General features: G+C 46.1%; 1 protein-coding gene across 1 annotated transcript in view; it reads left to right on the forward strand.

Moving 5' to 3' along the window:
• The first annotated feature begins 10,669 nt into the window (after nucleotides 1–10,669).
• The window catches only part of Flvcr2 (FLVCR heme transporter 2), a 62,349-nt gene continuing 45,307 nt past the window's right edge, over nucleotides 10,670–27,711 (forward strand). The window contains exon 1 of the mRNA XM_036206163.1: nucleotides 10,670–11,666. Within this exon, the coding sequence (XP_036062056.1) occupies nucleotides 10,965–11,666 (702 nt within the window). The 5' untranslated portion in view covers nucleotides 10,670–10,964. The remainder of the gene's footprint in view (nucleotides 11,667–27,711) is intronic.

A 27,711-nucleotide genomic window follows, 5' to 3' on the forward strand; every position in this document is an offset into this window, starting at 1 on the left:
AAATGTCCAGTGACCGAATGGTTGGACCTTAGAGGGATGGCTGGTGGTACATGGAACAGGAGCCAAAGGACACACACACACACACACACACACACACACACACGCACACGCACACGCACACGCACACGCACACGCACATGCACGCACGCACACGCGCACGCACCCTTTCCTGTAAACAGTCTCTTCCATGCTTCACCTGATGTCTGAAATGTTATTCCTAGAACTTTATTCCTATGATCTTAGGTGTTTATTAAAATAAAATGCAAATGTTTCCATCAAGGAAAACACTTTGTCGTATCAGCCAATTACACAATTGAAAGAGTTTTTGCTTGCTTCTTCTCCAAATGTCTTGTTTTGGATTCACAGGACAGAGGAAATTCAAAACAAAAACAACTAAAGACTGAAGGAAGGGTATGAGGGAGGAAGACGAGAGGGTGGGACCAGAACCAAATTGAGTGTTCTGTGACTTCTAGGGTTGGTCTTGGTTCCGATGGTAGTTGAGCTGGTTGAGTAGTTTCCTCCAGAATAAATTGTGGGGGGCTGGAGAGATAGCAAAAGGTTGAGAGCACGTGCTGCTCTTCCGGAGGACTCAAGGTCAGTTCCCACAAGGGGTGGCTTACATAACTCTGTCCCCTCTTCTGGCCCTCATGGGATCAGGAATGCATATGGTGCTCATACATACATGCAGATTGACACTCAAAAAATAAATAAATCTTAAAAGAGAGACAAAATGGCTTTTGTGGTGGTGTGTGTGTACACTCTGTGTATGAACTGAGTGGACACTGTTGGTATGGGTACACTGTGTGTGTATGAACTGAGAGTATACTGTGTATAAGTGTACATTGTATGTGTACACTCAGTGTGTGTATACTGTGTCTCACTAACTAAATAGGTTTTTTTTTTTTTAATTTTGTTTTTTAATGAGAAAGGGATGCCAGGCGCTGTGGCCTATGCCTTTAATCCCACCTCTCAGGAAGCAGACTGGGGGATCCCTGTGAGTTTGAAGCCATCCTTGTCTACATAGTTCAGGCCAGCTAGGGCCACATAGTGAGACCCCCATCTCAAAGAGAGAAGGGAGGTGAGCTGGAGAGATGACTCAGCAATTAAGAACACTTGCTGCTCTGTCCAGAGAACGTGGATTCATTCCCAGCTCCCACATGGTGGCTCACACTAACTCTAGTCCTACACCCTAGGGAATCCAATCCCCACTGCTGGCCTCTGGGGGGCACTGCACATGCGTGGTGCACAGATATACATGGAGGCAAAACATCCATATACATAAAATTATATATATATATATATATATATATATATATATATATATATATATATATAATTTAAAGAGCAAGAAAGAAGTCAGGTAAGACCAGAAAAGAAACTATCAAACAGATATTATATATGTATAAAAATATAGAATATGTAAATATAAATATATCTTTATAATGAAAATAAGTGATGCTGCGCCTAGATTCTAATGTCATCTGCAGAAGCACACAGACTGCTGTGATAGGAGACTAAGGGTGTGAGGAGCTCAAACGTAGGGGTGCTCCCGGCTCCCACTCTGCCCACAGGGATGGTATTTATGAGGAAGAAGGCTGAGAAGGAGGGCGCTGGGCAGAGTCGATGTGCGTGAGTCACCAGGCTTGCCAGGCACTGGAGAGCACAGGAGGCTTGATTTGGTGGTGACTTGAGGAGGCGTGAGGCCGGCAGGGAAAGATGAGACAAGGGACTCAGGACTCATTTTCATACCATTTGGCTGCTGGATTTTCATGGGAACTCACATTCTGAATTTAAAGTAGGTTCTCTGGAGGGTGGCAGAGTACCCGTCTATCATTCCTGCACTGGGGAGGTAGAGGTAGGAGGGTCGTGAGTTCACGGTCGTCTGGAAGTCATCCTGGCCTGCCTGAAACCATCTCCAAAACTACATACATACGTGCATACACATATACACACTTTGGGGGGAGGGTGTTGAAACAGGGTTTCTCTGTGTAGCCCTGGCTGTCCTGGAACTAGCTCTGTAGATCAGGCTGGGCTCAAACTCAGAGATCACCTGCCTCTGCCTCCCTAGAGGCATGCACCACCACCACTAGCCAGCTTTTTTTTTTTTTTTTGAAGCTTGGTCTCCCTTTGTAACCCTGGGTGTCCTGGAACTCACTCTGTAGACCAGGCTGGCCTTGAACTCACAGAGATCCGCCTGCCTCTGCCTCCCAAGTGCTGGGATTAAAGGAGTGAGCTACCACATTTTTTTTTTTTTAAAACTTCTATCTGGCAGTGGCTGAGGTAGAGGTGGGGTGGTAATTGTCAGAAGCAGGGCAATATCTACAGACACTTAATTATACCTCACTTCCCACAATGTAACATTTCAGAACTGAAGTTATTGGTCTCACCACCCAGGTCCCTTGGAAACCCTATCAGGACATTATCCTTTCCCCAACCTCACCACCCACACCCCATAGTCCAAATCCAGCGCCCTCCCTCTGCCGCCTGCCTACTTACCCCGACCCTGCCAGCTCTGTTCTGCTCATGATATCCATTCTCACCTGGGTGACCCCAACATCCTCCTGTGAGGTCTCTCTGCCCCCAGCATGGCTGGATTCTCTTCAAAGCAATCAGAGCTAACTCTCCTGCTCAGATCAGACACCATCCATCTGCTCTAAACCTTCCTATGGTTTCTCTGCTCTTAGGATCCAGCTCCTCCCTTTTCCCTCTCTCCCTCCTCCCTCCCTCCCTCCCCCCTCCTCCCTCCCACCCTCCCTCCTTCCTTCCTTCTTTCCTTTCTTTTCGCTTCCCTGTCTCCTCTTTCTTCCCACCTTCCCTCTCTCACCCCACCTCTGCCTCTCACTTCTGCCCTTCTCTCTCCTCCAGCCATGCTAGCTAGGTTCAATTCTAAAAAACCAACCAACCAACCAACCAACCTCTCCTTCCCAGCTCAGGATACTCGCACACTTGTCCTCTCTGACTAGCCCGCCTTTCTCCATGTTGTCAATTCTGATTCCACCCTAAAGATCTCTAGCTCGTCTTTACAAACCCTTAGGGATGAACCTCGGAGCTCTTACTCCTTAAAAAAACAAACAAACAAAACCCTTACGTGCACTTGGAAGCACTTGATTGACATCCACCTTATCACCATGACTATTATAAACTCCCGGAAGGGACCACATCTCTTTTGCTCAGTGGGCTTCCAACTCCTACTACCAAGGCTTAGCTGTGTTTCAGGGCTTATCCAGACATCTCTGAGAAGCCTCCTGACCCCTGGCTTTGCCAGCCTGTGCCCCAGCATAGCCCTCTTTTATTGCATTCACTGTGGTACCCTGAGACAATCTGTCCCACCCCTACTGTGTGGCTGCTTGGAGGGCAAGAACCCATTTTTCTTGGTTTCTCTTCTCTACACCCGGGCCCTGACCTGTGGGAGATTGCAGTGGCAATGAATGAACAGTTCTGTTTTCTGGGCCCAGGTTTCAGCCCCATAGATGTCAGAGCAGAACCTAACAGTTCTGTCTGTTCTCCAACACTTGGGCTCTAATAGCGCAGAGCCCTGCCCAGTCAGCACCCCTCTGCTTTGTTGTCCCATGTGCCTTTTTCCTGTTGCCCCAGCCATCGGCAAAGCTCTCTGCACACAGTTCCCTATTCTACTATGCAAAGGGGGCCTCTCAACCCTGAGCTTTCTATAGATTATGCAAAAAAAAAAAAAAAAACCTCCTTCCCTCTTTGGCTTGAATTTTAGTTACATCACATTTCTTAAAGGGACATATTTGCTTTTTATTCATAAGAAGCATTTAACCTATATCAAACTTGGAGGTCACTTGAGGTGGGACTTCTCTAGGAAACTAGGCAAGAAGTCAGTCCCTGGTCCTCAGGGCCAGACACGGAGCTAAGGTTGGGGTTTGGAGATTAACCGAATATGATCCAGAAACTTGAAGGACTCGCAGGAGTAAATGACTTGAAGAGGTCAATAAGCCTTTATGAGAGAATGTGACAGGAATTACCATCAAGGTGCGCAAGCAGGGTGGGTCAAAGCCTCTACGTCACACCAGGGTGTGGGCGAAGGCTTAGGCCAACACTTGCCCTGCGTTGAAAAGCATGGCATGTGCAAGGCATGCTGAGTTCATAATGCTGGTGGGAGCTGCGGGTGGTTCCATGCGTCTGGAGCACAAGAGGGGAGTGGACGTGGCCCAGATGATGTCACAAAGGCCTTGTGTGGTAGGCTGAGGACTGTTACAGGTAACCACAGTAAACTTTGAGGCTGGGGAGTGACCTCAAAGAGTCTAAGAAAAACCCATAGAGTGGCCTGGTGGTAAGCTGGAAGGATTATGAACAATGAGAAGATTGTGAGAGGGCCAGAGAGTCCAAACCAAGAAGGCAGCAATGGGGAAGGAGCGGAGGAGATTAGAGCCTCGAACAAGACTGGGGGAGAGTTCTGGGTAATTCTCAGGGTTAGGGTTTCTACGAGGCTGGCACTGCTATTCACCCGTCAGATTCTAGAGGGGTCGACCTTGGTTCAGGGAATGGAGGAGACACCGAAAAGGTCAGAAATGAGTCAAGATTCAGGAGTGGGTAATGGAGTGGGTAACAGGGAGTGGGTAATGGGCCTCTGACTCCACATCCCGTGTTGCTAAGGAGGCAGCCTGAGGCATCTTTGGAGAATACAGCTTAGCAAAGGAGGCATTTATTTCCACTGAGGCTGAGGTTTGGAGCCTCAAGTGTCCATCTTAGCACTAATGTGGTCAAACCCAGAGCTGATCACACTCTAGGTACCACCTGAGGGCCTTTGCAAAATAGCTCTATCTCTATTAAATCTGATTCAACTTAACCTAATTATTTATGTGGTTTATGTGTATGGACATGCTTATGTGTATGAGTACATGTGTGTGTAAGAGTGTGTAGGTGTGCTTTCCATCTTATCTTTTGAGACAAGGTCTTTCACTGAACCTGGTTCAGCAAACTAGCTAAACCCCAGGAATCTTCCAGGCTGCACCTTCCCCGACAGGCATGCACCGCCCGGTGACCAGCTTTTCACCTGTGTCCTGGTAATCCAAATTCACATCCTCATGTTTGCCCAGAGAATATTTCCCCCAACAGAGCCATGTCCCCAGGTCCTCATGCACATTTGGAGGTGGGCATTTTATTTATTTTATTTTTTTAATGTAAGTTCTACATACTTTAGGAACTCAACTACTCCTATCAAAAACCTCAATTGCTTAGCTGTCCCTTCTGGCTCTCCTGTGGCAGTTACTCTAACCTCAGATGATTCTTTGGGTATTTCCCAGCAAGCTCTAAATCACTAGAGGGATACTTGCAGATCTTTTCTGTGTTACTTGGACAGCAGCTTAACTCTACGTTCCCCACGCTCACCTCAGTTACACGCATGTGCTTACTTCCTAGTCCCACCCTCCTTAATTTATACCAGCCAAAATACTTCTTTCAATTTTCATCTTATCTTAATTTTTATTTATTTATTTTTTATTTATTTATGTCTGAGTGTTTTGCCTGTATGCACGTCTGTAGGCCACTTGTGTGTCAGTTGCCAATGGAGGCCAGAAGAGAGCGTCAGATGCCCCTCCCCTGGCGTTGGACGGTTGTGAGTTGTTGCTCAATCTTAGTAACACCAAGAAACAATCGTGGGTCCAGTGAAAGAGCAGTGTGTGTTCTTGTTGTCTACTAACCGTCTCTCCAGCCTTTGAATAGTTCTTAAGAGACCACTGGGCCTCCCTCTACTCTGATATGTTAGATCTCTTTGTCTCCAGTTTTCTGAAATCCCATGCTGAGTCTACAGACTCGAATTGGGGACACATGCAATATGCTTTCTCTTGCTAAGTGTTCCAGAGTAGACAAAGACAAGCTCTTAGTTGGAATTGGTGAGAAGTGTGGGGAGGGAAGGAAGGCAAACAGAATATTGGTTGATCAGGCAGTGCCATGCATCTAAGTTCCTCATCAATGACTCAAGGTCAGCATTACAAATTCCAAGCACTGGGAAAAATTCTGGGACCTCAATCTAATTCATTTGATTGGAAATAAAGCCTTCCCACGCCCCCAGTGAACTCCACTCCTCCCATACCCGCAGCTCTTGTTTGAGAGGAGGGAGGCTGACATTATTCAGTTTTTGTGCTTTCTGAGTCTTGAGGCTCTTCACCACCAGTGGGCAAACTTTGCTCTTATCATTCTGGGGGTAAGAAAGCTGGAGTTCGGGTTGGAGATTTAGCTCAGTGGTAGAGCGCTTGCCTAGCAAGTGCAAGGCCCAGGGTTCGATCCTCAGTTCCACAAAAAAAAAAGAAAGAAAGAAAGAAAGAAAGAAAGAAAGAAAGAAAGAAAGAAAGAAAGAAAGAAAGAAAGAAAGAAAGAAAGCTGGAGTTCACTGTTGAAGGCGTTCCTTCATTCCTGGGGACTGGACTCAACCCCAAACCAGAGCCCTTTATCAGAAAGAAATCTTTAAGATGTGTAGGCCCATTTCCTTCAAGGTGTTCCTACAGACACCTGTAGATAGGACACATAAGTAGAGAGAACATATAGGGTTGGGCGTGATGGTGTACGCCTCTAATCCCAGCACTCAGGAGGCAGAGGCAGGCAGGTCTCTGAGTTCTAAGCCAGCCTGATCTACAGAGGGATCTATGGGAGGGCCAGGATTACACAGAGAAACCCTGTCTAGGAAAAAAAAAAGAAAGAAAGAAAAAGAACATACAGGGTACTACTCAATACATGTCTTTATGATGGACAAATACAGAGCATCTCTATTTATCATCTAATTTTTACAGCACGTCTGCCCCCTGGTGGAAGTCAACCAGGAAAGCACACTACTCTAGTGACTGCCTGAAGAGCATTTTTTTAAACCATTGAAAGCAAATTATGTACATTATCAGAACTGCCAGTAACGCTATGAGTCCAAAAGTTGGGAAGGGTATGTTTTTGTTTGTTTGTTTTGTTTTTGAGACAGAGTCTCTCTATGTAAATCCTGGTTGTTCTGGAACTCACTACATAAACCAGGCTGGTCTCAAACTCTTAGAGATCCATTTACCTCTGTCTCCCAAGTGCTGGGATTAAAGGCGTGCACTACCATGCCTAACTGAATCAGGAGTGATTGTGCTCATTTGACAAGGGCAGAGAAATTAAGTTCCTCCACCGAGATCACAAAGACCAGTACTTCTAACCTAAGTAGACTCAATCCAGAGCTCACAACAAACCTGGCCCACTCCACAACACAAAAAAGCTCAAATCTTGCTTGAACCTCAGGTTAGACCCAGGGATTTGGGTCTAGACTACAGCACTGCTCTTGAGTGCCTGAAAGAGACACCTGGAACAGGACCCTGCCTCACAGTTGTTTATTCTGATGCTGATTAACACAGAAATCTAAAGAACAAGTCACACACACACACACACACACACACACACACTCACACACTCACACTCACGGCCTCAGTTTCCTTATCTGTCAAATGGAGAATATACTGGAAGGTCTGGCAATGTGGCTCAGTTTATACAGTACTTGCTTAGCATGCACAGGCCCTGGGTTTGATCCCCAGCACTGAATAAACCAGATGTGGTGGTCCACACTTGCAGTCCCAGCACTTGAGATGTGAAAGGCAGGAGGCATAAAGAGTTGGAGGCCAATGTGGGTTACATAAGACCCTGTCTCAAAAATAAATGTAGTCTAAGAATTTGGGAAGGGGCCATGATCACCTAAGGAAGGTGCAGAAAGTTTTTAAGAAAGCAAATGTTCTGTACTCCCTGGAGGAGAAGACCACTGGAGGAACTGGAAGATCATGGGATACTAAATGAGTATGGAACCTCTTCAATGGGTATGAGTTCTCTCTACAAATATCCCATAATACAATGAGAGCCTCCATAATTTGTACCCCCACCCCCCAAAAATTGTGTGCTTCTAGGAAGCATTCCATCCACTCGGTAGAAGCAGCAAACCTGGTCTTCTCTGCTGGGATCCAGTAGTAAGTCTCCCCTGGGGGCATTTAAATTTAGCTATGTGTTAGGATTAGGCCTTAAGTGGTTCCAAGCTATCCTCAGATGACTGATTTGGGGGTCAGCCTGGATATCTAGAATGTTAAGGATCTCCCACCTGGAATAGGCCCCCAAAACCTTACCACAACTGACTCCATAATGAAAGTGCTACTCAGGCCATAAAATTCAGCATGTAGACAATTCCACCTGCCAAAATGAAAACAAAGACAGACCTAATCCATCGAAGTCCATAGTTCTGGGGAAGCCTCTAGAGCAACATCCTTGCTTTTTGGCTTCTGTAGTTCTGCTTCTGGCTAACTGTTCTTGCTAACTGCGGTGTGTCATCCCAGAATTTTTTTTTTTTTTTTTTTTTTTTTTTTTTTTTTTTGCTACACCTGAACACCCAGTGTAGTCTCCAGCTGGCAAACAAAAACTTTCTATTGGCTTAAAACCATATTCCAGCAGTCTTCTCTGGTGGATACCTTACAACACCACACATTGCCATTGACTTTATTTTTAAAAGCTCATTATTATTATTATTATTACCATTATTATTATTTACATTTATGTTTGTGTATATGCACTCACATGTGTGCTGGTACCTGAAGCTGCAAGAGGGTATGGGATTCCATGGAGCTGGAGTCACAGATAGTTGTGAGTCACTCAATGTGAGTGCTGGGGACTGCCAGGTCCTCTGAGAAAGTGGCAAGCCCCTCTTAAACCCTGAACCATCTCTCTTCACCACCCTCCATTCTTGATTCTAATATGCAACTCAAGTTGTAAACATCATCCCAGAACTTTAAAAAGAGGGGGTAAGAAGGACAGGGAAGCAGTAGTGCCCAGTGGCAATCAAGATTCAATGTGCAAACATATTAATCATCTGGAGATTTTGTTAAAATGTGGCTTCTAATACAAGAGGTATTGGGTGAGCCTGGGAATCTGGGATCTTCCCTTCGGACAAGCTCTCAGGGGCCAGGCACGATGGCATATACCCATAACCCCAGCATTTGTAGGGCAAGAGGACCTGGAGTTCAAGGCCACCCTGGGCTACACTGAGCAGCCCTGCCTCAAATGAACCACCACCACCACCACCAGGTTCCCAGGAGCCGTTCAGGGTGCTGCTCAGATTGCTTAGCTGTATGGTAGCTTGAATGATGAGAAGTATGGTTTTTCAGGTCAGCTGGGGCCTTAAAAAATTAACTCACACCGAGCGGTGGTGGCGCATGACTTTAATCCCAGCACTCGGGAGGCAGAGGCAGGCGGATCTCTGTGAGTTCATGGCCAGCCTGGGCTACCAAGTGAGTTTCAGAAAAGGCACAAAGTTACACAGAGAAACCCTGTCTCGAAAAATTAAAAAAAAAAAAAATTAACTCACTTCTAAGAGGCTGTGTTGTCTATAAAATGAGTCGAGAGGACTGAGGGCTTAGCGTGGTGAATTTGAAGCCTGGTATGCATGCACATATACAATATACATAGACAAATACGGAGGTAGTAAGCACATCATAGAATTCCCGGGGGTGCTCACACATGAAGTAATGCACTAAGCATGTTTACCCCAGTGCAGGACAGCCAACATCTGTGGAATGAATTATCAGCCAGGGATTTTCCTAAGGGCTATTATTTCACTATCCACATTTTGTAGATGAAACTGGGGCACAGAGGTGGTGTGCAGTGAGTGACCTATAGTTCCACACCTAAGTTGCTAATCCGAAATTTTGGTTTTGTTTTGTTTTTTTCTTTTTAACTTTATGTTCATTGGTGTTTTGTCTGCATGCATGTCTGAGCGAGGGTCGTCAGATCCCCCGGAACTGGAGTTACAGACAGTTGTGAGCCACAATGTGGGTGCTGGGAATTGAATTGGGGTCTTCTGGAAGAGCAGCCAATGCTCTTAACCTCTGAGCCATCTCTCCAGTCTTTATCACTATCGTCCACGGGATTGGTTGATAGGGACCTGGCTCAAGCCACCGCTAGGCTTCGAAAAGGTAACTCTCAGGGGATCGGCAGATGGCAGCCCAGTGCTACGAGGCTGCCAGAACCGCTTAACATCATGCCCAGAGGTAGCGCAGCCAGCTGCACTTCCGACAGCTTCTACTCTAGGTTGTGCTCGGCTCCCGGGGTCCCCTCGTGGGAGGCCTCAGGGACTAGTCAGAGACTAAACAGCCCTTCAAGTTCGTGTACGAGTTCACCAAGATAAAACCTTGTCCGCAAGGAGGGCCTCGAGAAAAGCAAGCTTTCCACAAGGGACGCCCAACTGTCACCCGGAGAGGTCAGCCCCAGGAGGGGAGACCAGGCAAGAGGAAGAAAGTCCTGGATCCGTCTCAGATCCCGCCCTGAGCGCTTTGGGGACTCCGGGCCTCGGGGCAGGCGCGCTGGCCCCGAGAAGACTCTGACCTCGGAAGGACAGTCGGGATCATCCAGCGGTGTCCTCTGGAAGTTGGGGGGACAAGTGAATTTAGGGGCAGTGTAGGGGGTGGGGGCTAACCGGGCGGTTTCCATGGCGCCCAGGACGTGATGGAGGAATGCACCCCAAGCTATGGCGAAACAAGCGCGCTGTCCCGTGGGCCCTGCTCAAGAAGGCAGGGGAGCCTGGGTGGGAGGGGTTGAGGGGCGTGGGGAGCCGGGCAGGCCGGGGGCGGGGCGGTCACGTGCGCCCGAGGGGGCGAGGCCCCAGCCTGCCCGGGAGCGAACCGAGCCGGCCCAGCAGCAGCTCAGCCAGGAAACTTTTTCCAGGACTGTCCACACTTCATCTGGGAATTCCAGGCAGGAATAGCCTGGAGCGCGTGGCGAGGAGTCTGCGGCCAATTTGGGGACAAGAGTTTGCGAGGGGGCGAAATAAGGATTCCCAAGGACCAGCAAGAGGAGTTTGGGAGTGAGCGCTGCCTCTAAGTCTCGGTTTCTCCGCGAACAGAGGTGCGCTTTTGGACAACTCTCAGCTCTAGGGGGACAGCCAAAAGGCCACTGGCCCATAAGACTGTAGGAGTCAGCCCGTGTCCGGGGCTCAGGAGCACGCTGTGGTCATGGTGAATGAAAGTCTCAACCAGGAGAAGAGCGATGGCAACCCTGCACCCGAGACCGCATTCCAGACCGACACCAGCTGCTCCACCCATCCCAGCGGCTCCATCCATCCGAGCGTCTCAGGCCATCCCAGTGTCTCCATCCATCCCAGCGTCTCCATCGACCCCAGCGTCTCTGTCCATCCCAGCAGTTCAGCACCCCCTAGTACCTTTGCTCAACCCAGCGCCGTGACCCATCCCAGTAGCTCAGGTCCGCAAAGCAGTGTGATCAAGGTGAGCAAGCGCCGTTGGGCCGTGGTCCTGGTGTTTAGCTGCTACTCCTTGTGCAACGCCTTCCAGTGGATCCAGTATGGCTCCATCAATAACATCTTCATGACCTTCTATGGCGTCAGCGCCTTTGCCATCGACTGGCTGTCCATGTGCTACATGCTGGTTTACATCCCTCTGCTCCTGCCGGTGGCCTGGATGCTGGAGAAATTTGGTCTTCGAACCATCGCGATCACTGGTTCAGCTCTCAACTGCCTGGGGGCCTGGGTGAAGCTAGGCAGCCTGGAGCCTCACCTCTTCCCAGTCACAGTGGTGGGTCAGGTCATTTGCTCTGTGGCGCAGGTCTTCATCCTGGGCATGCCTTCACGCATTGCTTCGGTCTGGTTCGGGGCTGATGAAGTCTCAACAGCTTGCTCCGTGGCTGTGTTTGGCAATCAGGTGAGTAGAGGAGTGTGTGTGTGTTCCAAAGAGAGGGCATCTCACCATGATGGGGCTGAGTATGTTAGATACCTGACTTGACCCTCTATGTGAGAAGCGGCAGTTTTCTGGTTCACAGCCTTTATGACTCTGGGTGGCTTGGTGGTTGGGTGTGACTGACAGTGTAGTTGGGTGTCACTCTCAGTGACATTGTACAACGCGGGTGGGGGGGTCACAAACAAGGGACTTTTTCTTTCATCTGTTGACGGTGTTTCTCCACCAACCTGTATCAGCCGGCCAATTGCACCTATAGAAATGCTGGTCTTTCTCTGGTAGCGGCACCTGGCTGTTTAGGTGTCTTTGGAATTTGGCAGGTGTTTTTAGCTGGGCCAGCCAGCTTTCCTTGAATGCGGGACCCCTGTGTATAGAACTGTGGGCTGGGCTGTTCTTACATCTTTACACACAGCTGAAGCCAGGACAGAGGGAACAATGCTTTGTTCTAAACTCCCTCTCTAGGCTTTAGAGCTAAGTCCAGCAGGGTAGAGTAGATAATACTGTGAGCTTTCAAAACAACTCTAATCTAAGCACCCTGTATCTTAATCTTTTTCCTCTTTTGGGGGCCAGCAATCCCCAATTATTTTTTTTGCCTTAGGTGTGGTTCTGGTCCAGAAACTTGGCCGTGTTATGAATCTGATTGCGATTCTGTATTAGAAGCAAAGCAAATGTTTATGGGGTGCTGCATTTATGGGAGCCCCTGTCCATAGGCTCTCACTTCCCAAGTGTATGCTGGCCAAGTGGCTGCTAGACCACTGGTCACCCTTGGCTCTCATAAGCCTATGTTGCCTTACCAATTCATTTTGAAAATGTAACTTCTGACTTAGTGAGACAGCTCAGCAGTTATGAGTGTGCCCTACTCCTGTGAAGGACTAGGGTTGGATTTTCAGCACCCATCGTGGGTGGCTTACAACTACTTATAACTCAAGCAAAGGAGGTTCTGATGCATCGCCTTTCTAAGGGCACCAGCACTTATGTGTACATACCCATGGACACAATAATAATAAACCTTTAAAAACAGACTTTTAAAAATAAATATTGAACTGGGCGTAGTGGTGTGTGCCTATAATCCTAGCACTTGGGAGGTAGAGATCAGAGGATCAGGCGTTCAAGGTCATTCTAGGCTACATAGTAAGTTCCAGACCACTTGTGACTCTGTCTCACAATATGTAAATAAAAGCCTAAAAGCCGGGTGGTGGTGGTGCACACTTGTAATCCCAGCACGCAGGAGGCAGGTAGGTGGATCTCTGTGAGTTCAAGGCCAGCTGGGTCTACAAAGCTAGTTCCAGGATAGCCAGGACTACACAGAGAAAGCCTATCTTGAAAACCAAACAAGCATAGGTGATATTTGTCATTCCCCAATCCTTAAAATTATATGACTGTGGGTTTTAATGTCTCTAGCATAGGAGGTAGATTTGTCCATTATTGGGAGCTAAGGCTAGGGCATGAAGAATTCATCTTCTAAAGGTCCTCATCCTAGCAGAATAGGGTCCATACAAGGTGGTATAATCCAGTCCTACCATTTAGGAGGAGCTAGAAGAATTCCTCTCTGTTTATCTGGGGCCATCAAAACAGGGTTTCTAACACTTTTGTTTTTATTAATCCTAAGGCACACAGTAACCCCTTGACCCACACCTCCGGAGGACATAATACTAGATATGTCATTAAAATTTAAGAGGAATAGTTTATTCATTTCTCACTCTACCTTATTCCCCCCAACAAAGTCAAAACATGCTAAGAATTTTACACTTAAAAATACCCTGGGGCTGGTGAAATGGTTCAGTGGGTAGGGCAGTCACTGCCAAGCCTACCACCAAACCTGACGACCTGAGTTGGCTCTCCGGGACCCACATGGTGGAATGAGAAAACTGACCCCTGCAAGCTGACCTCTGACCTCGGCATGCTTGCTTCGGCATGCACCTGTTTCTCCTGCACTCCCAAGTACATAGATAAATAAAAAGTGTCGTTAAGAAACTTAAAATCCATGATGATGGAGTGTGTTTGACTCAGGGAAATAGCTGTTTCTTTTGAATAGTTAGGGTTGATCCTCTGTGCTAAATTCAACATGATTAAAAAAAAAAAAAAAAAAAAAAGAACTGTTCAGGCTTCCTCATGAAGAGATGAGTTTGCTTGTTTCTTTGTACTACAGCCTTTTCCCGGGTAAAGCTCTATTGCATAGGAAGAAATCCTTACAGAGTACTTGTGGTTTGCATCTTAGGAAAGACTCCATAGAGATGACTAAGCAAACATTCTGAAGACTTCTTTATGGCTTGTAAACTTCACTTTCGCCTTACCCATGTAAATCACCTCAAATCTACATCCTTTTCAATGTGGGGGTGAGGATCAGAGGAGGAAGAGATTCTCCAAAGAATACTGGTATTTGTGAATAGCAGAATATTGAAATGGTAATATATATGCCATGGTAATCTATCCACATATGCAAACAGGTTGAGGCAAAGGAGAAGTTTTCAATTGCTTCTTATTTATTTTGTATGTAAAGGTGAATTCATGTGCCATGATGCCTATATAGAGGTCAGAGAACAATTTGCAAGAATTTTCTTTCCACCATGTAGGTCCTGGGGATCGAACCCAGGTCCCCAGGCTTGTTTGCAGGTTCCTTTAGCCACCATCTTGCTAGCCCAAGGGGGAGTTTTAAAAGACTCAAATGGTTGGGGATTTAGCTCAGTGGTAGAGTGTTTGCCTAGCAAGCACAAGGCCCTGGGTTCAGTCCTCAGCTCAAAAAATAAAATAAAAGACTCAAATGAAAAGGACTGCATCAGATATTTTGAAATAACAGTCTCTAGATACAATGATTAATAACAGTGGTGTGGGTCTGAGGCTGAACAGACAGACACCAGGAAGATATTCCTACAGAAGTGGTTTTTATGTGATGTCACACTGGTGCTAGGGATGTAGCTCAGAGGGCATGCTTAGCATGTGCAAGATCCTGGGTTTAATCCCCGGCACCACAAAAGTGCAATGGTCTCTGTAAGGTTAGGATCTAACAAAAGCTCTTGTGGTCATTTCCATAAGACAAACATTTCTATTCATAATCCCTTGTTTACTTTTACTTTTATTTTTATTTTTTATTTATTTATTTTTTATTTGAGACAGGCTCTCAACTGTGGAGCACTGACTGGCCTAAACCTGGCTATGTAGATTAGACTGGCTTTGAACTCACAGAGCTCCTCCTACCTCTGCCCCGCCCCCAAGTGCTGGGATTAAGAGTGTGCCCCAGCACACTGGTACCATTTGCTTTTTGTTGCTGTTGTTAAGGTTACCACAAATGACCCTTTTGATCCTGACAACTTTTGTGTTCCTTTCACAGGGTGGGAATCTTGACCACTCTAATCCTAGTGTTTCTTGTGTACTTCCCATGACAACCAGCCTCTGCTCATGTAGAATTCATCTTTCAGACATTAGACAAGCCTGAAATTTCCCTGAGCATCTCACTTTGCCAGACTCTAGGTTAGGCTATCAAACTGTTGTCTCCCTGTAAAGACTCCCTCTACCAAGTGTGTACCGAATGCCTAGGTTCGGAAATAACACAACAGGTCATAGCACAGATTGATTTTCAGTTCTATATGACTGTGTGTGTGTGTGTGTGTGTGTGTGTGTGTGTGTGTGTGTGTGTTCTAGACTTACTGGCTATAGAAAAGGGTAAAGAATAGGAAAAGAAGTTAATGTCTACGAAACACCTAAAAGTACATTTTCATCCATCATTTAATTTAATCTTTTCAACAGCTCTTGCGAGGTGGGTAGAGTTGTCCCTGTGGCTACAGGTGAAAAAGAGAGAGTAATGTAAGAAAAGCCACCTTGGTCACAGTCCTGTAGCAATTGAATGGGAGCAGGGGATTGAACCAGCCAACACTGAGTCTTCATAGAGGAAAGCCAATGTTTAAAAACATCAATCAAATGCCAGGGCAGTGGTAGCACACCTCGTCCTTTAGTCCCAGCACTCAGGAGGCAGAGGATAGCAGATCTCTGAGTTCAAGGCCAGCCTGGTTTACAGAGCGAGTTATGGAACAACTAATGCTACATGGTGAGACCCTGTGTTGAAAAACCAAAAAAAGAAAGAAAGAAAGAAATTGAAGCATTGGGCACAGAGTGTTTGACTAGCATGTATACTAGGTTCCAGATTTGGTCCCTAACATGCACACACAGAAAAAAAGTGGGAATCTGAGGTTCTAATTTTGTTGTGTCTCAAGGACTTTTGATTGCCTTCTGATGTGAGGGCATTTCCGCCTCTTGTGGGGGTGTGTTTTGTTTTGTTTCAGATAATGTCTCACTGACTGTATAGCCTTGCCTGACCTGGATGGAACTCAATATGTAGACTACTCGACTATCTTTGAACTCACAGAGATCCAACTGCCTCTGCCTCCCAAGTGCTGGGATTAAAGCTCCCACACCTCTCTTAACCTAGCACAAGAACTGGACATAGCCAGGAAAGTGGGCTAGAGTCTGCGGGAAAGCAGCAGGTGGGGTCAGATTTCCTGGGGTCAGGGAAGGCAGGCGACTGAAGGCTGAAACTTCGAGCTCTCGTCTTCTTGAGGTGGGCTCAGATCTGCTGCTCTCAGGTGGTAAAAACCGGGTGGTTTGTGAGCGGCACTCAGCGTGGGGAACCGTTTGCAGTGGAGTTTTGAGTGATAGACACATTGTTACTGTACAAGATGTAAAAGGTGTTAGGTCTCAAACCTGGGGGAAAAGAGCTAACTGAAGTAACTATGTAACATGTTTCCAGATTCTCCCAGCATCCCTTAGTCCCCCAGGATATAGCTGGTGTATCCCTCCCTCTTCCTGGAACTCTCCAGCACAGAGGTTAGGCTGCTCTACCCCCTGCGGCTCTTCCCTATATAATTCAGCCTTCTAGGCTACTCTGCTCCTTTTACCTTTTTTTTTGTTTTTACCCTTTAACCTCCTGGCCCTTTGGTCTCCTCTCTCCTCTCACTTCCTCCCATAGCCCGGCTCAGGGTGGTCATGTTTACTCTGGACTCTGGCTATGCTTTCCCTCACATCTACAATACACCTTCCACCATACTTACGAGCAGTCATGGCCTTCCTTTTTCTTATCCCCACCCCAAAAAAGAAAGAAACCCTGTAGGAAAGTCCGAGAACCGGGTGGCCCAGGATGAGCTAGATGTTGGGAGACAGAAGAGATCTTCAAGATGAGCTTCAGCCCTAGATGAGGGGAGCTGGCCAGCAACACGGAGAAGGAAAGGGAACAGTAAAGCACTTCACTTTCAGAAGTAGGGAAAACACCACACGTTCCCAGTTCGAATCCCGCCCAAGTGCTAGTTGGCTATATAAAATAACACTGGATCATGGAACTGTAACATTACAGCATGTGCAAGCCTCATATGGAGCTAAATTTTCTGGTCACCATGTTAAAAATGTAAACACAAAAGAGAACGTTAGTTTTAGTTCTAGATTTTATTTAGCTCACCACATCCCAAATACTAGCTAAACGTGCTGCCAATCTAACCCAATTACTAGTGTGTTATTTTACACGTGTCCCCAACCGCCGTGGTGCTGGGGATCCGACCTGATGCTTCATTGTTGTTCTAGGCAAGTGCTCTCCCATCCAGCCTTGCCTTTACATCCTCTTCATTGCCAAGTCTTGGGAAACATACAGACTTCCATGTGTATTTCCCTGGAAGTTCTAAATAGTCCTTGCTCCACAGCCAGGTGGACATGCGCATGAGCAATGGTAGAAAACATGCTGTGGCAGATAAAGATGGCCTCTCCACAGTGACTTCAGCCCCGAGGAGGCTGTGCTTGCTGGACTGGCTGAGCCTGTGCTATCACCGGAGAGGCTGAGGAGGCTAAGGGTGACTCAGGAACCAGAGTTCTAAGGTGAGGTCAGCTTAGCCTGATTTCAAAATCATGAATGCTTAGGTATGGCAAAGCCGTAGGTCAGGAGATCCTGGCTTATCTCTCTCTCTCAGCTCATATCCTTCTCGGATCTCCTGAGCTCAGAGGCTGGCCAAGGTCTGAGATGGAGGACTCCTGATTAACCGTCAATGGCCCTTGCTGTGTGCTCCCATACCTGGCTGTTTTCCAGCCTCCAGCGATGCAATTAGAAGACCAGAATAGAAAAGGGGTATGGGGGGGAGGAGCCTGATGTCGACTGAGAGGTTAGGGACTACTCTTTCTGATGTGGCCAGCCACGTCAGACAAGTGAGTGAGGCTAGCCTACAATGGTGATATTGGAATGGGGTATGGCCCCACCCAGCAGGAAGGCCACTTGTTGCTACAAAAATAACCTGAAGTCCATAGATCTATCTTCCTAGTCTGTACGTTTCTTTTCTTTCTTATTTAAAGAAAAACCTTAAGTACAGGTTTTCACATGACATTCTTTGGGGGACAGGTGTGGGAGTTGAAACTGGATCTTGTTATGTAGCCCAGGCTAGACTTGAACTGCAGTGAGTAATCCTCCTGCCTTAGCCTCCTGCTGGGTTGCCACATCTAGCTTGAAACGTTTTTGTTTTGTTGTTTTGTTTTGTTTGTTTAAAGTCATGAAGACACAGATGTAACAGGTCTAGCCTGAAGGGCTAGCACTAGCTGTTAGTTCAGTGCAATCAACTGCATTCACTACCACTGCCTGTCACTCCCAACCAAACCCATCATCAGGCAGTAATTCTTCCTCCCTTCTTCCCTCCAGCCCTTGGGAACCTCTGTTCTACTTGGTACCATTTTGTATTTGAATGTGCTTGTGCTGGGTGCTAATGTAAATGAAATCATATTCATGGTTTTCACTGGTCTGGTTTATGAAATTGCTTTTCTTTTTATTTTCTTTTTATTTTTGGTTGTGAGCCTAGCCTTTAACTGCTGGGCCATCTCTCCAGCCCTTATTTTCTTTTTAAATGTTATCTGCATGGATGTTTGTCTGCATGTATGACTGTGCATACAATATGCATGCTTGATGCCTGAGGAGGCCAGAAAGAGATATCAGACCCCTTGGAACCAGAATTATAGCCAGTTGCAAACTGTCACGTGGGTGCCAGAGTTGAACCCAGGTCCTCTGGAAGAGCAGCCAGTGCTCTTAACCTCTGGGCCATTTCTCCAGCTCCTGAAATTAGTTTTTGAAGGTCAATATGTAATTCAAAGATTCTATTTTTTGTGGGTTTTGTTGGCGGTCTTTGATTTATTTCTTTATCTTGGCTATTGGGATTTTTGTTTGTTTGTTTTTGGCTTTTCAAGACAGGGTTTCTTGGTGTAGCCCTGGCTGTCCTGGAACTTGCTCTATAGACCAGGCTGGCTATGAACTCACAGAGATCTGTCTGCCTCTGCCTCCTGAGTGCTGGGATCAAAGCTGTGTACCACCATCGCCCAGTGGGTTTTGGTTTTAAGACATGGTCTTGATATATACAGCTGGACTAGCCTCAAATTTGAGATTTTCTTTCCTCAGCTTCCTGAGAACCAGGACTGTAGGAATGTTCCACTAGGCTTAAAGTCCCCTCCCCACTCTGTGTGTGAATTTGTGTGTGTTCAATTTTCTATTTTAAACCATGGGTTAGGTAAAATTGCTAGCTTGAGACTTTGGGAGATGGTGGCATAGAATTGAATTCCACTTCTACTTTCTTCTGCTCTGAAGGCTAACGGGTCCAGCCCTCCACAAACACAGCCATGACTGCTGAAAGCATCCTTGTCCAACTCTCTAGGGAGGGCTCAGTGATACAGAAGCATCATTTTGTAGTTTTCTGTGTACAGGTTTCTCCATTTTCAGCTGGCTTCCATGAGGCTGGCAATCAGGAGCTTTAGCTTGAAGGACACAGTCAGCTATGCAGGAGGGAGTTACCCGTGTGCCACCATTCTTGTCAGGGCTGATTTATTATGTGTTTGCTGTGTGCTGTGTCTGGTGTCCAGTTAGGAGGAGGGGGAGCGTGGGTCCCTTACCCATCAGCCTGAGGAGACAGGTTGGTTAGGCTTGTGAGTGGGACTCATAATTCGAATCCCCTTGAGATCCAGAGGTCAACAAGGGCCAGGGGCAGCTCTGGTAGGATGGGAAGCACATCTGTGGCAGATACCTCTAACCCTGGCTCTCTGACATTCTCCAGCATCCTGGAGGAGGTCCAGGTTGGACTCATTGGCCCCCACTTGGCTTGGGTCCATTGCAGACCCTACTACGGGTACTGTTTGAGTCTTGAGGTCCTGAACCCCTGCCCACATCCTCTCCTAGCCTGGCCTGTCTGGTGAGTTCCCAGCATTGGCTCTGCTCTCAGTCTGGCTCCATAATAGTATCCTTGAAGTGATACTATTTGCAGAATAAGAGGCAATGGAGACTGACGTCAGCAGGATGGTTCTAGGTCCTTGCTTCCCTGCAGAGACGTTAAATAAACAACTAGGAACTAGCCAAAATAACTTCTTTATGTGACCTTTGCAAATCAGTCAGAGATCTACAGCAACTAAGCACAACCAAGAAAAAGCAGTCAGCGTTCAGGAGGTAGGAAAGGTCATGGCTTTGCGTTCCTATTCTGGATCCTTCCCAGAATGGTTCCAGCCTCCTCTGGTTCTGCTTGCAAACTGCACATTGAATTAGCAGCATTATAATCTGTTTTAATTCAACAGCATTTAACACCAACAATGAGCATTCCAACAAGAAACTTAAGAAAACAATTCCACTAGTAACAGTGAAAAACAGCCAGGGGTGTGGTGGCACATGCCTTTAATCCCAGCACTCAGGAGGCAGAGGCAGGTGGATCTCTGAGTCTGAGGCTAACCTGGCCTACAGAGTAATTCTACAACAGCCAGGGATACACAGAGAAATCCTCTCAAAAAACCAAAAAAATATATAATAATAATTGTGAAAAACAACAATAATCAAACTTAGAAATAAGCTTAGGAAGTGAGAAATTTATTCCCTGAGAACTATAAACAGTTGCTAAAAGTAAAGAAGCTATATAAATAGAAAATCATTCTGCATTTGCTAATAGACAAATTTCATAAAGCTAATTAAGATGGTGACTGCCCAAGGTAGTTGGCAGAGTCAATGCAGTCTCTCTCCAAATTCGAGTGATCTACCTTGCAAAATCAGAGAAATCATCATAAAGTTCATAGGTGTAGCTAAAAGTTTTTCTGTGCCCTGGCTGGAGGTGGTTGGGACAAATCTCTTTCATCGGCCAGTCCCACAGCCACTAAGATCCAAGTAAACACACAGAGATTTCTATTACTTATAAACTGTATGGCCGTAGCAGGCTTCTCTCTGTCTAGTTCTTATATTTTAAATTTACCCATCATTCCTATTTATGTTTAGTCACGTGGCTTGATACCTTTTCCCAGAAATGCCTTCATATCTTGCTTCTCATGGCTGCCGTGGCTGGCAGCATCTCCTGACTCAGCCTTCCACTTCCCAGAATTCTCTTCTCTGTTTGTCCCGCCTTTACTTCCTGCCTGGCTACTGGCCAATCAGCGTTCTATTTATCAACCAATCAGAGCAATACATTCATAGCATACAGAACATCCCACAGCACATAGGGAAGCTCAAACGGCCCAAAGTAGCTGGAGTAATGACAGAGGAGAACAAGAATAATGTCAGAGTTTCAAAACCTACCACACAGCTATGGCAATGGAGACAGAATGGCTTTCACAGGAAGGCGTATATACAGACCAATGGAATTCTGAAGAGAATTCAGAAGTAAACCCTCATGTATATGATCAAAAGTTGTTGTTGTTGTTGTTGTTGTTGTTTTTTAAAGTATGTGCACTACCTCTATGCAGGTGCCTGCCAAGGCCAGAAGAGGGTGTTAGATCCCTTGGACCTACAGATAGTTGTGAGCCACCATGTGAGTGCTGGGAACCAAATTCAGGCTATCTTCAAAAGCACCAAGAGCTCTTAACTGCCAGCCCATCTCTCCATTTCTATTTTTTCTAAAAAGATTTATTTTTTATTTATTATGTACATTTGGGTTTTGCCTGCATGTATATCTGCATGAAGATGCCAGATCATCCCCTGAACTGGAGTAACAGACAGTTGTGAACTGCCATGTGGATGTTGGGAATTGGATCCTGGTCCTTTGGAAGAGTAGTCAGTGCTCTTAACTGCTGAGAGCCATCTCTCCAATTTTTTTTTAACATTGTGTGTGTGTGTGTGTGTGTGTGTGTGTGTGTGTGTGTGTGTGTGTGTACAGAGTGCAGCACATAATCATGTGGAGGTCAGAGGACAACTTTTGGAAGTCATTTTTTTTCTTTCCACCACGTGAGTTCCAGGGGTTGAATTTAGGCTTCTCGGTCTCATTGGCAAGGGACTTTATCCACTGAGCCATCTCATCAGCCCCATGATCAAGAGATTATGAGAAAATGAAGATATGAGAAAATGAATTTGGACCCTTATATCTATATAAAACCTAATTCAAAACGGGCCAAAGACAAATACAGAAACTAAAATCATAGAGTGCTTTGAAGACACTATAGATGAAAGAACTAATATATTGAATCTGGCATTGACCTCTTAGATAACAATGCCCAAAACAGGTATTGAAAGAAAAAGGTAAATTGGGTTATATCAAAATTTGAAACTTCTGTGAATCAAAGAACTTTTTCAACAGAGTGAAAAGGTACCCCACAGAATGGAAGAAGGTATTTATACATTATAATTTGCTATTCAATCACACCCCTTTGGTTTTACATATCGTCTGCCAATCACTGCAAGGACTTTTTCAAACAAAGAGAATTAAGTTGTAAGGTGGCTGACAAGCACCCCAAGTCTCAAATCCACTCCTCACAGGACATAGCTGAGGCAGGTTTATAGTGTAAAGCAGGATGGTCTGAGTTCAGAAGAAATGGAGGAGAGAGTGAAAAAGAATCTGTGATCTGTGTGCTCGTAACCAAATTTAAGGGCTCTCCATAGAACAAGTGTTAGGAAAATGGCTGTGTTAGCATGCTTTGCGGATGGAGTTGAAATGCTCAAAGGGTCACTCTTGGGCACTTGCATAATTCCAAGTGAAGGGTCAAGGGTTTCAACTGGCTTGTATTACCAAATTCCTGAAAAGCAACATATTTGGTGGTAGCAAAAAAGGAGTCTGCGGCTCAGCTAGGGGACTTCTGACACTGGTCATCAAAACAGGCGAAGCTAGAAATGCAAGGCTGGGTGTCCTGTGATTCCTTAAAGGCAAACTGGACTTCTCAGGCTCCTCGGAGTCGAGCCTCACAAGCCTGCCCCACTTTACACTGCCGTAGTGAATGACTCCTGGGGACCAACTATACTTCTAACCAACCAGATTACCAACTGGAGGTTCCCTAAGATTTAATTTGCTACAGCTTTTCACAAGCTGGGGAGAATATGTGACTTAAAACTTACTGCCGAGTAAAGGATGCAATTCTGGAAATGCTAGACTGCTGGGCGGGGCACAGGAAGAGGGAGTATGTGGAGCTTTTCCTGATCCTTGCAGGCCAACCAAGCTCCCAGGTCTCTGTGTGTTCCCAGCCTGGAAACTCCCTGTGATCCAACATTCTAGACTCTAGAATTCTGTCTCCAGACTCTAGAGTTTTTATCCAGCTCAGTCTTGAGTGCTCCTCCCTAGGTGGAACAGGTAGTCCCCATTTTTCAGTAATTGCTTTCTTCAGTAAAGCTAATTGCACACACACACACACACACACACACACACACACACACACACACTGTCAGGAGGGACTTAACCTGTTATCACATTAGTATAAGCTCAGGTCTTTTGGGGAGGGACTCATCTTAGTTAGAGTTTCTATTGCTGTGAAGAGACACCATGAGCATGCAACTCTTACAAAGGAAAACATTTAATTGAGGTGGTAGCTTGCAGTTCAGAGGTTTAGTCCATTACCATCATGGTGGGGAACATGGCCATGTCCAGGCAGACATGGTGCTTGGGTACATCTTGATCAGAAATCAACAAGAGCAAAGCTTAAGCAAAAGAGACCTCAAAGCCCGCCGCCACAGTGACACACCACTTCCTTCCAACAAGGCCATACCTACTCCAACAAAGCCACAGCTCCTAATAGTGTTGTGGCCGCATCTACCCCCCCCCCCCCCGCCGCCCCCAGCAAGACCACCACAGAGCCAATATCCGATGCAAAGCACAAAGGGGTTTATTGATAACAAGCAAGCCCAGGCTTGGTCTGTGTCCAACACTCAACACAGTGGGTGGAGAAGGATGGCCCTGAGCTCTCAGAGTGAGGGGTTTTTAAAGGGAAAAACCATAAGCAGGGTGATACAAGCCTTGGCATCATATGATTGGGTGAGGGTGTGTAACCTTTGAATTTACTGGTTGGGGGTTACAGTTATCATTTTTGGGCAGGCCTGGACAAGTCCCAGGCTCTGTCCTTGAGCTGCCATGGAGTCTGACTGGCCTCGCATGTTCATGTTGACCCATGCACATAGCTCTAAGTTGGTGAGGGGTCCCAGACAGTAAACAACTGGCTGAACCTTGAGCGGTCAGAGTATGTGCAGAAAGGGAGCTACTGCAAGAACTGTGTCTCTTGTTCATGGCCCTCCCAGAAACTGCTTGCTCAAGTCTCAGGAAACTGAAACTGAGACCTGATCCCTGAGAGAAGACTGAGCAGCCTGTTATGGAGTCTGCTTGGTCCTTTCAATAGTACCACTCCCTAGGAGTTTATGGGGGCCAATTACATCCAAACTACCACAGACTCTTTAAGAATAACAAAAAGATATTTCTGTCATTCAGACCATTCCAGAGAGTTTTGGAGCTCTGAGCTAGGAACTGGGGCAAAGGCCAAATAATATATAAGTAAAATTGTATTATGTTACAGGTACGTAGACTAGTCAAATTAAAAAACAAACAAACAAACAAACAACTAGAGAGGTAGGATGGCAGTTGCTAAGGAGCTTGGGGAAGGGTAATGGGAAGCATTTAATGGGGCTGTTTCAGTTTGAGAAGATGGGTTGGATCATGTGACTGTTTATTGTTGCACAATAAAACCAGTGCTTGGTGTAATGGGTCCACCTGCTCAAAATGGTTAGAATACCTTTTCCCCTTTGACGATGGAGATGGAATTCAGGGCCTCCTGCATCTTCTATTGAGCTAAGCCCTCATCTAAAATATTACAAATCGAAACTGCCACCACCAGGGGAAAAATATTCCATACCTACTCTTTTCCAGCTGAAAAGCTTTCTAAGTAAATTGAGGATTTGTTTTGTTTTGTTTTCTTGAGACAAGATTTCTCTGTGTAGCCCTGGCTGTCCTGGAACTAGCTCTGTAGACCAGGTTAGCCTCGAACTTACAGAGATCCATGTGCCTCTGCCTCTGAAGTGCTGGGATTAAAGGCGTGCACCGCACCACTATGCCGGCTCTTTCTGTAGGCTCTTATTCCTGAAATAATTCAGAAATGGACTCAGAAGGAAGCTTGAGGACATTATTAGTTTTAGAGGGTTTTTTAATTTTGTTTTTTGTTTTAAAGAACAGCAAAGTGCACATCTCAGAATGGGGAAATAGGGAGATGGGGAAGACGAGGAGAGTACCCTGTCTTTTGCAATGGAGGCTGGTGAGCGGTAGGGTCAGGACAGAGCGTCAGAGGATGAGTGAGAAGACCCAGAGCACCGGAGAAAGCATGCTTAGGCTTTGGGTTGACATCTGGATGAAAGAGACAGAAAGGAAGGGGAAGGGAAAGCTAGGCTCCTCCAAGTCAGGACTCAGAAGCAGACAAACAGCATGGCAGGCACCGTGCTGGGTGGTGGACTCTAGGCTTCACTGAGGAGGGCCACCACCCGCAGTCTCATTAAAGGGATACTTAATCTTTCCTCACCTCAGCATGTCTTCAGATGAGTAGGGACAGGGTCAGTAACTCCTGGTCACAGGCTTGATGAGGCCAGCTGACTCACTCTTAAAAGGACAGTGTAGTATGTAATTTAGAATATCAGGTCTCTACCCAATAGAAGTAGAGTTCAGATTCTAGGTTTTTTGTTTATTTTGAAAGAGGTTCTCTCCATGTATGTAGCTCTAGCCATCCTCACAGAGATCCGCCTGCCTCTGCCTCCTAAGTGCTGAGAATTAAAGGCGTGCATCACCACCTCCAGGCTCAGATTCCAGGTTATTGACCTCTTTATCTTTGCCTCCATGGGCCTCCACTAAGCTCATCTACCTCCACTTTCTCCCCTACCCCCCATACTTCAATTGAAAAGGGAGTCTTATCCAGAAAAGGGCAGGTAGAAGCCAAAGCCTCAAAGCTCTAGAGTACTGTAACATCCCTTCCCTGAGGGCCGCAGCCCCTGACCTTCACACTTCCATCCTTTGTTTCCTGGGGTTTTATGAAATGTCCTACTGTGCTGTTTCCATCCTTCCCTCTTATCACCATGTGGGAAACTTGCCAAAGGGCCCACACCTAATAGACAGGAACAGGGCTTTGGGCATAACAGTTGCCTGCCATTGGGTACATGACTTAACAGGATTTTACTTCCCCAAAGAAATCAAGATGATGAATTAGTGAGCCTTGGAGGGTTCAAATCACTGGAGGTGCCCATGTAAACCAACGGGAACAAGAAACAGCTTATTCTGATCCAAATATGAGTGACCATGGCCCAAGGACACAGACTCAGGTCACCCTCAACAAGGTGTACCACTGAGAAGACTTTATAGAAGCTTTTATAGTCACAGAACAAGACAGTCATAAATCTATGTATTTACAAGTCATTGATGGGGACATCAGGTCAGTTGGTTACAGCAAAACCTGGACACTTCAGATGTCATCTGGTGACATTCTTAGCTTTGGGGGATAGAAAGTAATGATATACTAAGCCAATACATTCCAAAGGATTACTTTAAGTCAAAAGGATGTTTGCTCAGATACACAGGGTGCTGACAAGCGGCTATTAAAGGGACTGTCTTTATAATTTTGGCTCTTAAGGGCACTTAGTTTGCAGAGGAAAACATGATCATGCCTAACCTGTTTTCTCTATGGCTATAGAAGGAATATGCCTTTCCAGTGAGAGATCACTCTGCAACTTAGAGATTAATAAAGGGAAAAGCTCTTTAATCGTGTGTCGCCGGTTCTGGCTGATGTACAAAAGGAAGCCAGTCTTGAACAGATAATTTTACTAACTTTGTATCCTTACCATAGGCTTATATATTTCATGTATGTCATCATCCTTAAAGCTCTTTTAGGTCCTGGCCCCGGGTTACACATTGAACAATTTAAACAAAAACAGGAGACTGCAAGTCTGGCCACTAAGGCAGATGGGAGATTTACACAACAAAAAAATATTGTCAGAGTTTGTTTTTAAGTGCACCAGTGTTGATCTTTTCCAGTTGTTGTTACCAGGCTCATCTTACCCACCGGGCTGAAGCGTGCATTTCTTTCCTTTCTTTCGAGACAGGGTTTCTTTGTAGCTGTCCTAGAACTATCTCTGTAGACCAGGCTGGCCTCGAACTCAGAGATCCTCCTGGCTGAATTGTGCAGTTTTGTAAGAAGAGATCCTGGGGTTTAATAGCACACCGTGTCTTAATGATGGCTATCACTCTGTGCTGCCTCCTTCAGCTGCCCTTAAGAGACAAGAAATGGGTTCTTAACCACCTGGTGGCTGGGTGTCAGTCAGGGTTGTCTCTTTTGTTATGGGAATGAAGCCTGAAGGCTGGTCAGTCCTGCTGAACAAACATTTAGAGAAGCCTTAATCTCTAAGAGGCCTGGTTAGTATGTTACCTATCTTCGAAGTACTGTACACTGTTTTTAGTGCAGCCGTTTACCCCATAACCAGACCCATAATTGTTGTGAGTCTCAGATTCCTGTATAAACTGGAGATAATACTGGCCAAGGCAAAAGACGTGGAGGAGAATTGGATGAGAGGCTGTGTAAAGAGCAGGTAGCTGGCTAGCGATTCTTAGATAGGAAATGCAGAAAAAAGAGGCGGGATGTATCTCAGCAGTACTTATGCTGCATGCACAAGGTCCTGGGTTCAATCCACTGCACTAAAGGAAGATCTGTACTCATCCTGTCTCCTTCCTTCTGATCTAGATGAGTCTGAGGGGGAGGACAAGGCCTCAGTACTAGGCACAGACAGACAGCTTTTATGAGAAGCTGAAATTTGAGTTGA

This window comes from Onychomys torridus, chromosome 14, assembly GCF_903995425.1.
Source record: "Onychomys torridus chromosome 14, mOncTor1.1, whole genome shotgun sequence".
Taxonomy (NCBI): Eukaryota; Metazoa; Chordata; class Mammalia; order Rodentia; family Cricetidae; genus Onychomys; species Onychomys torridus.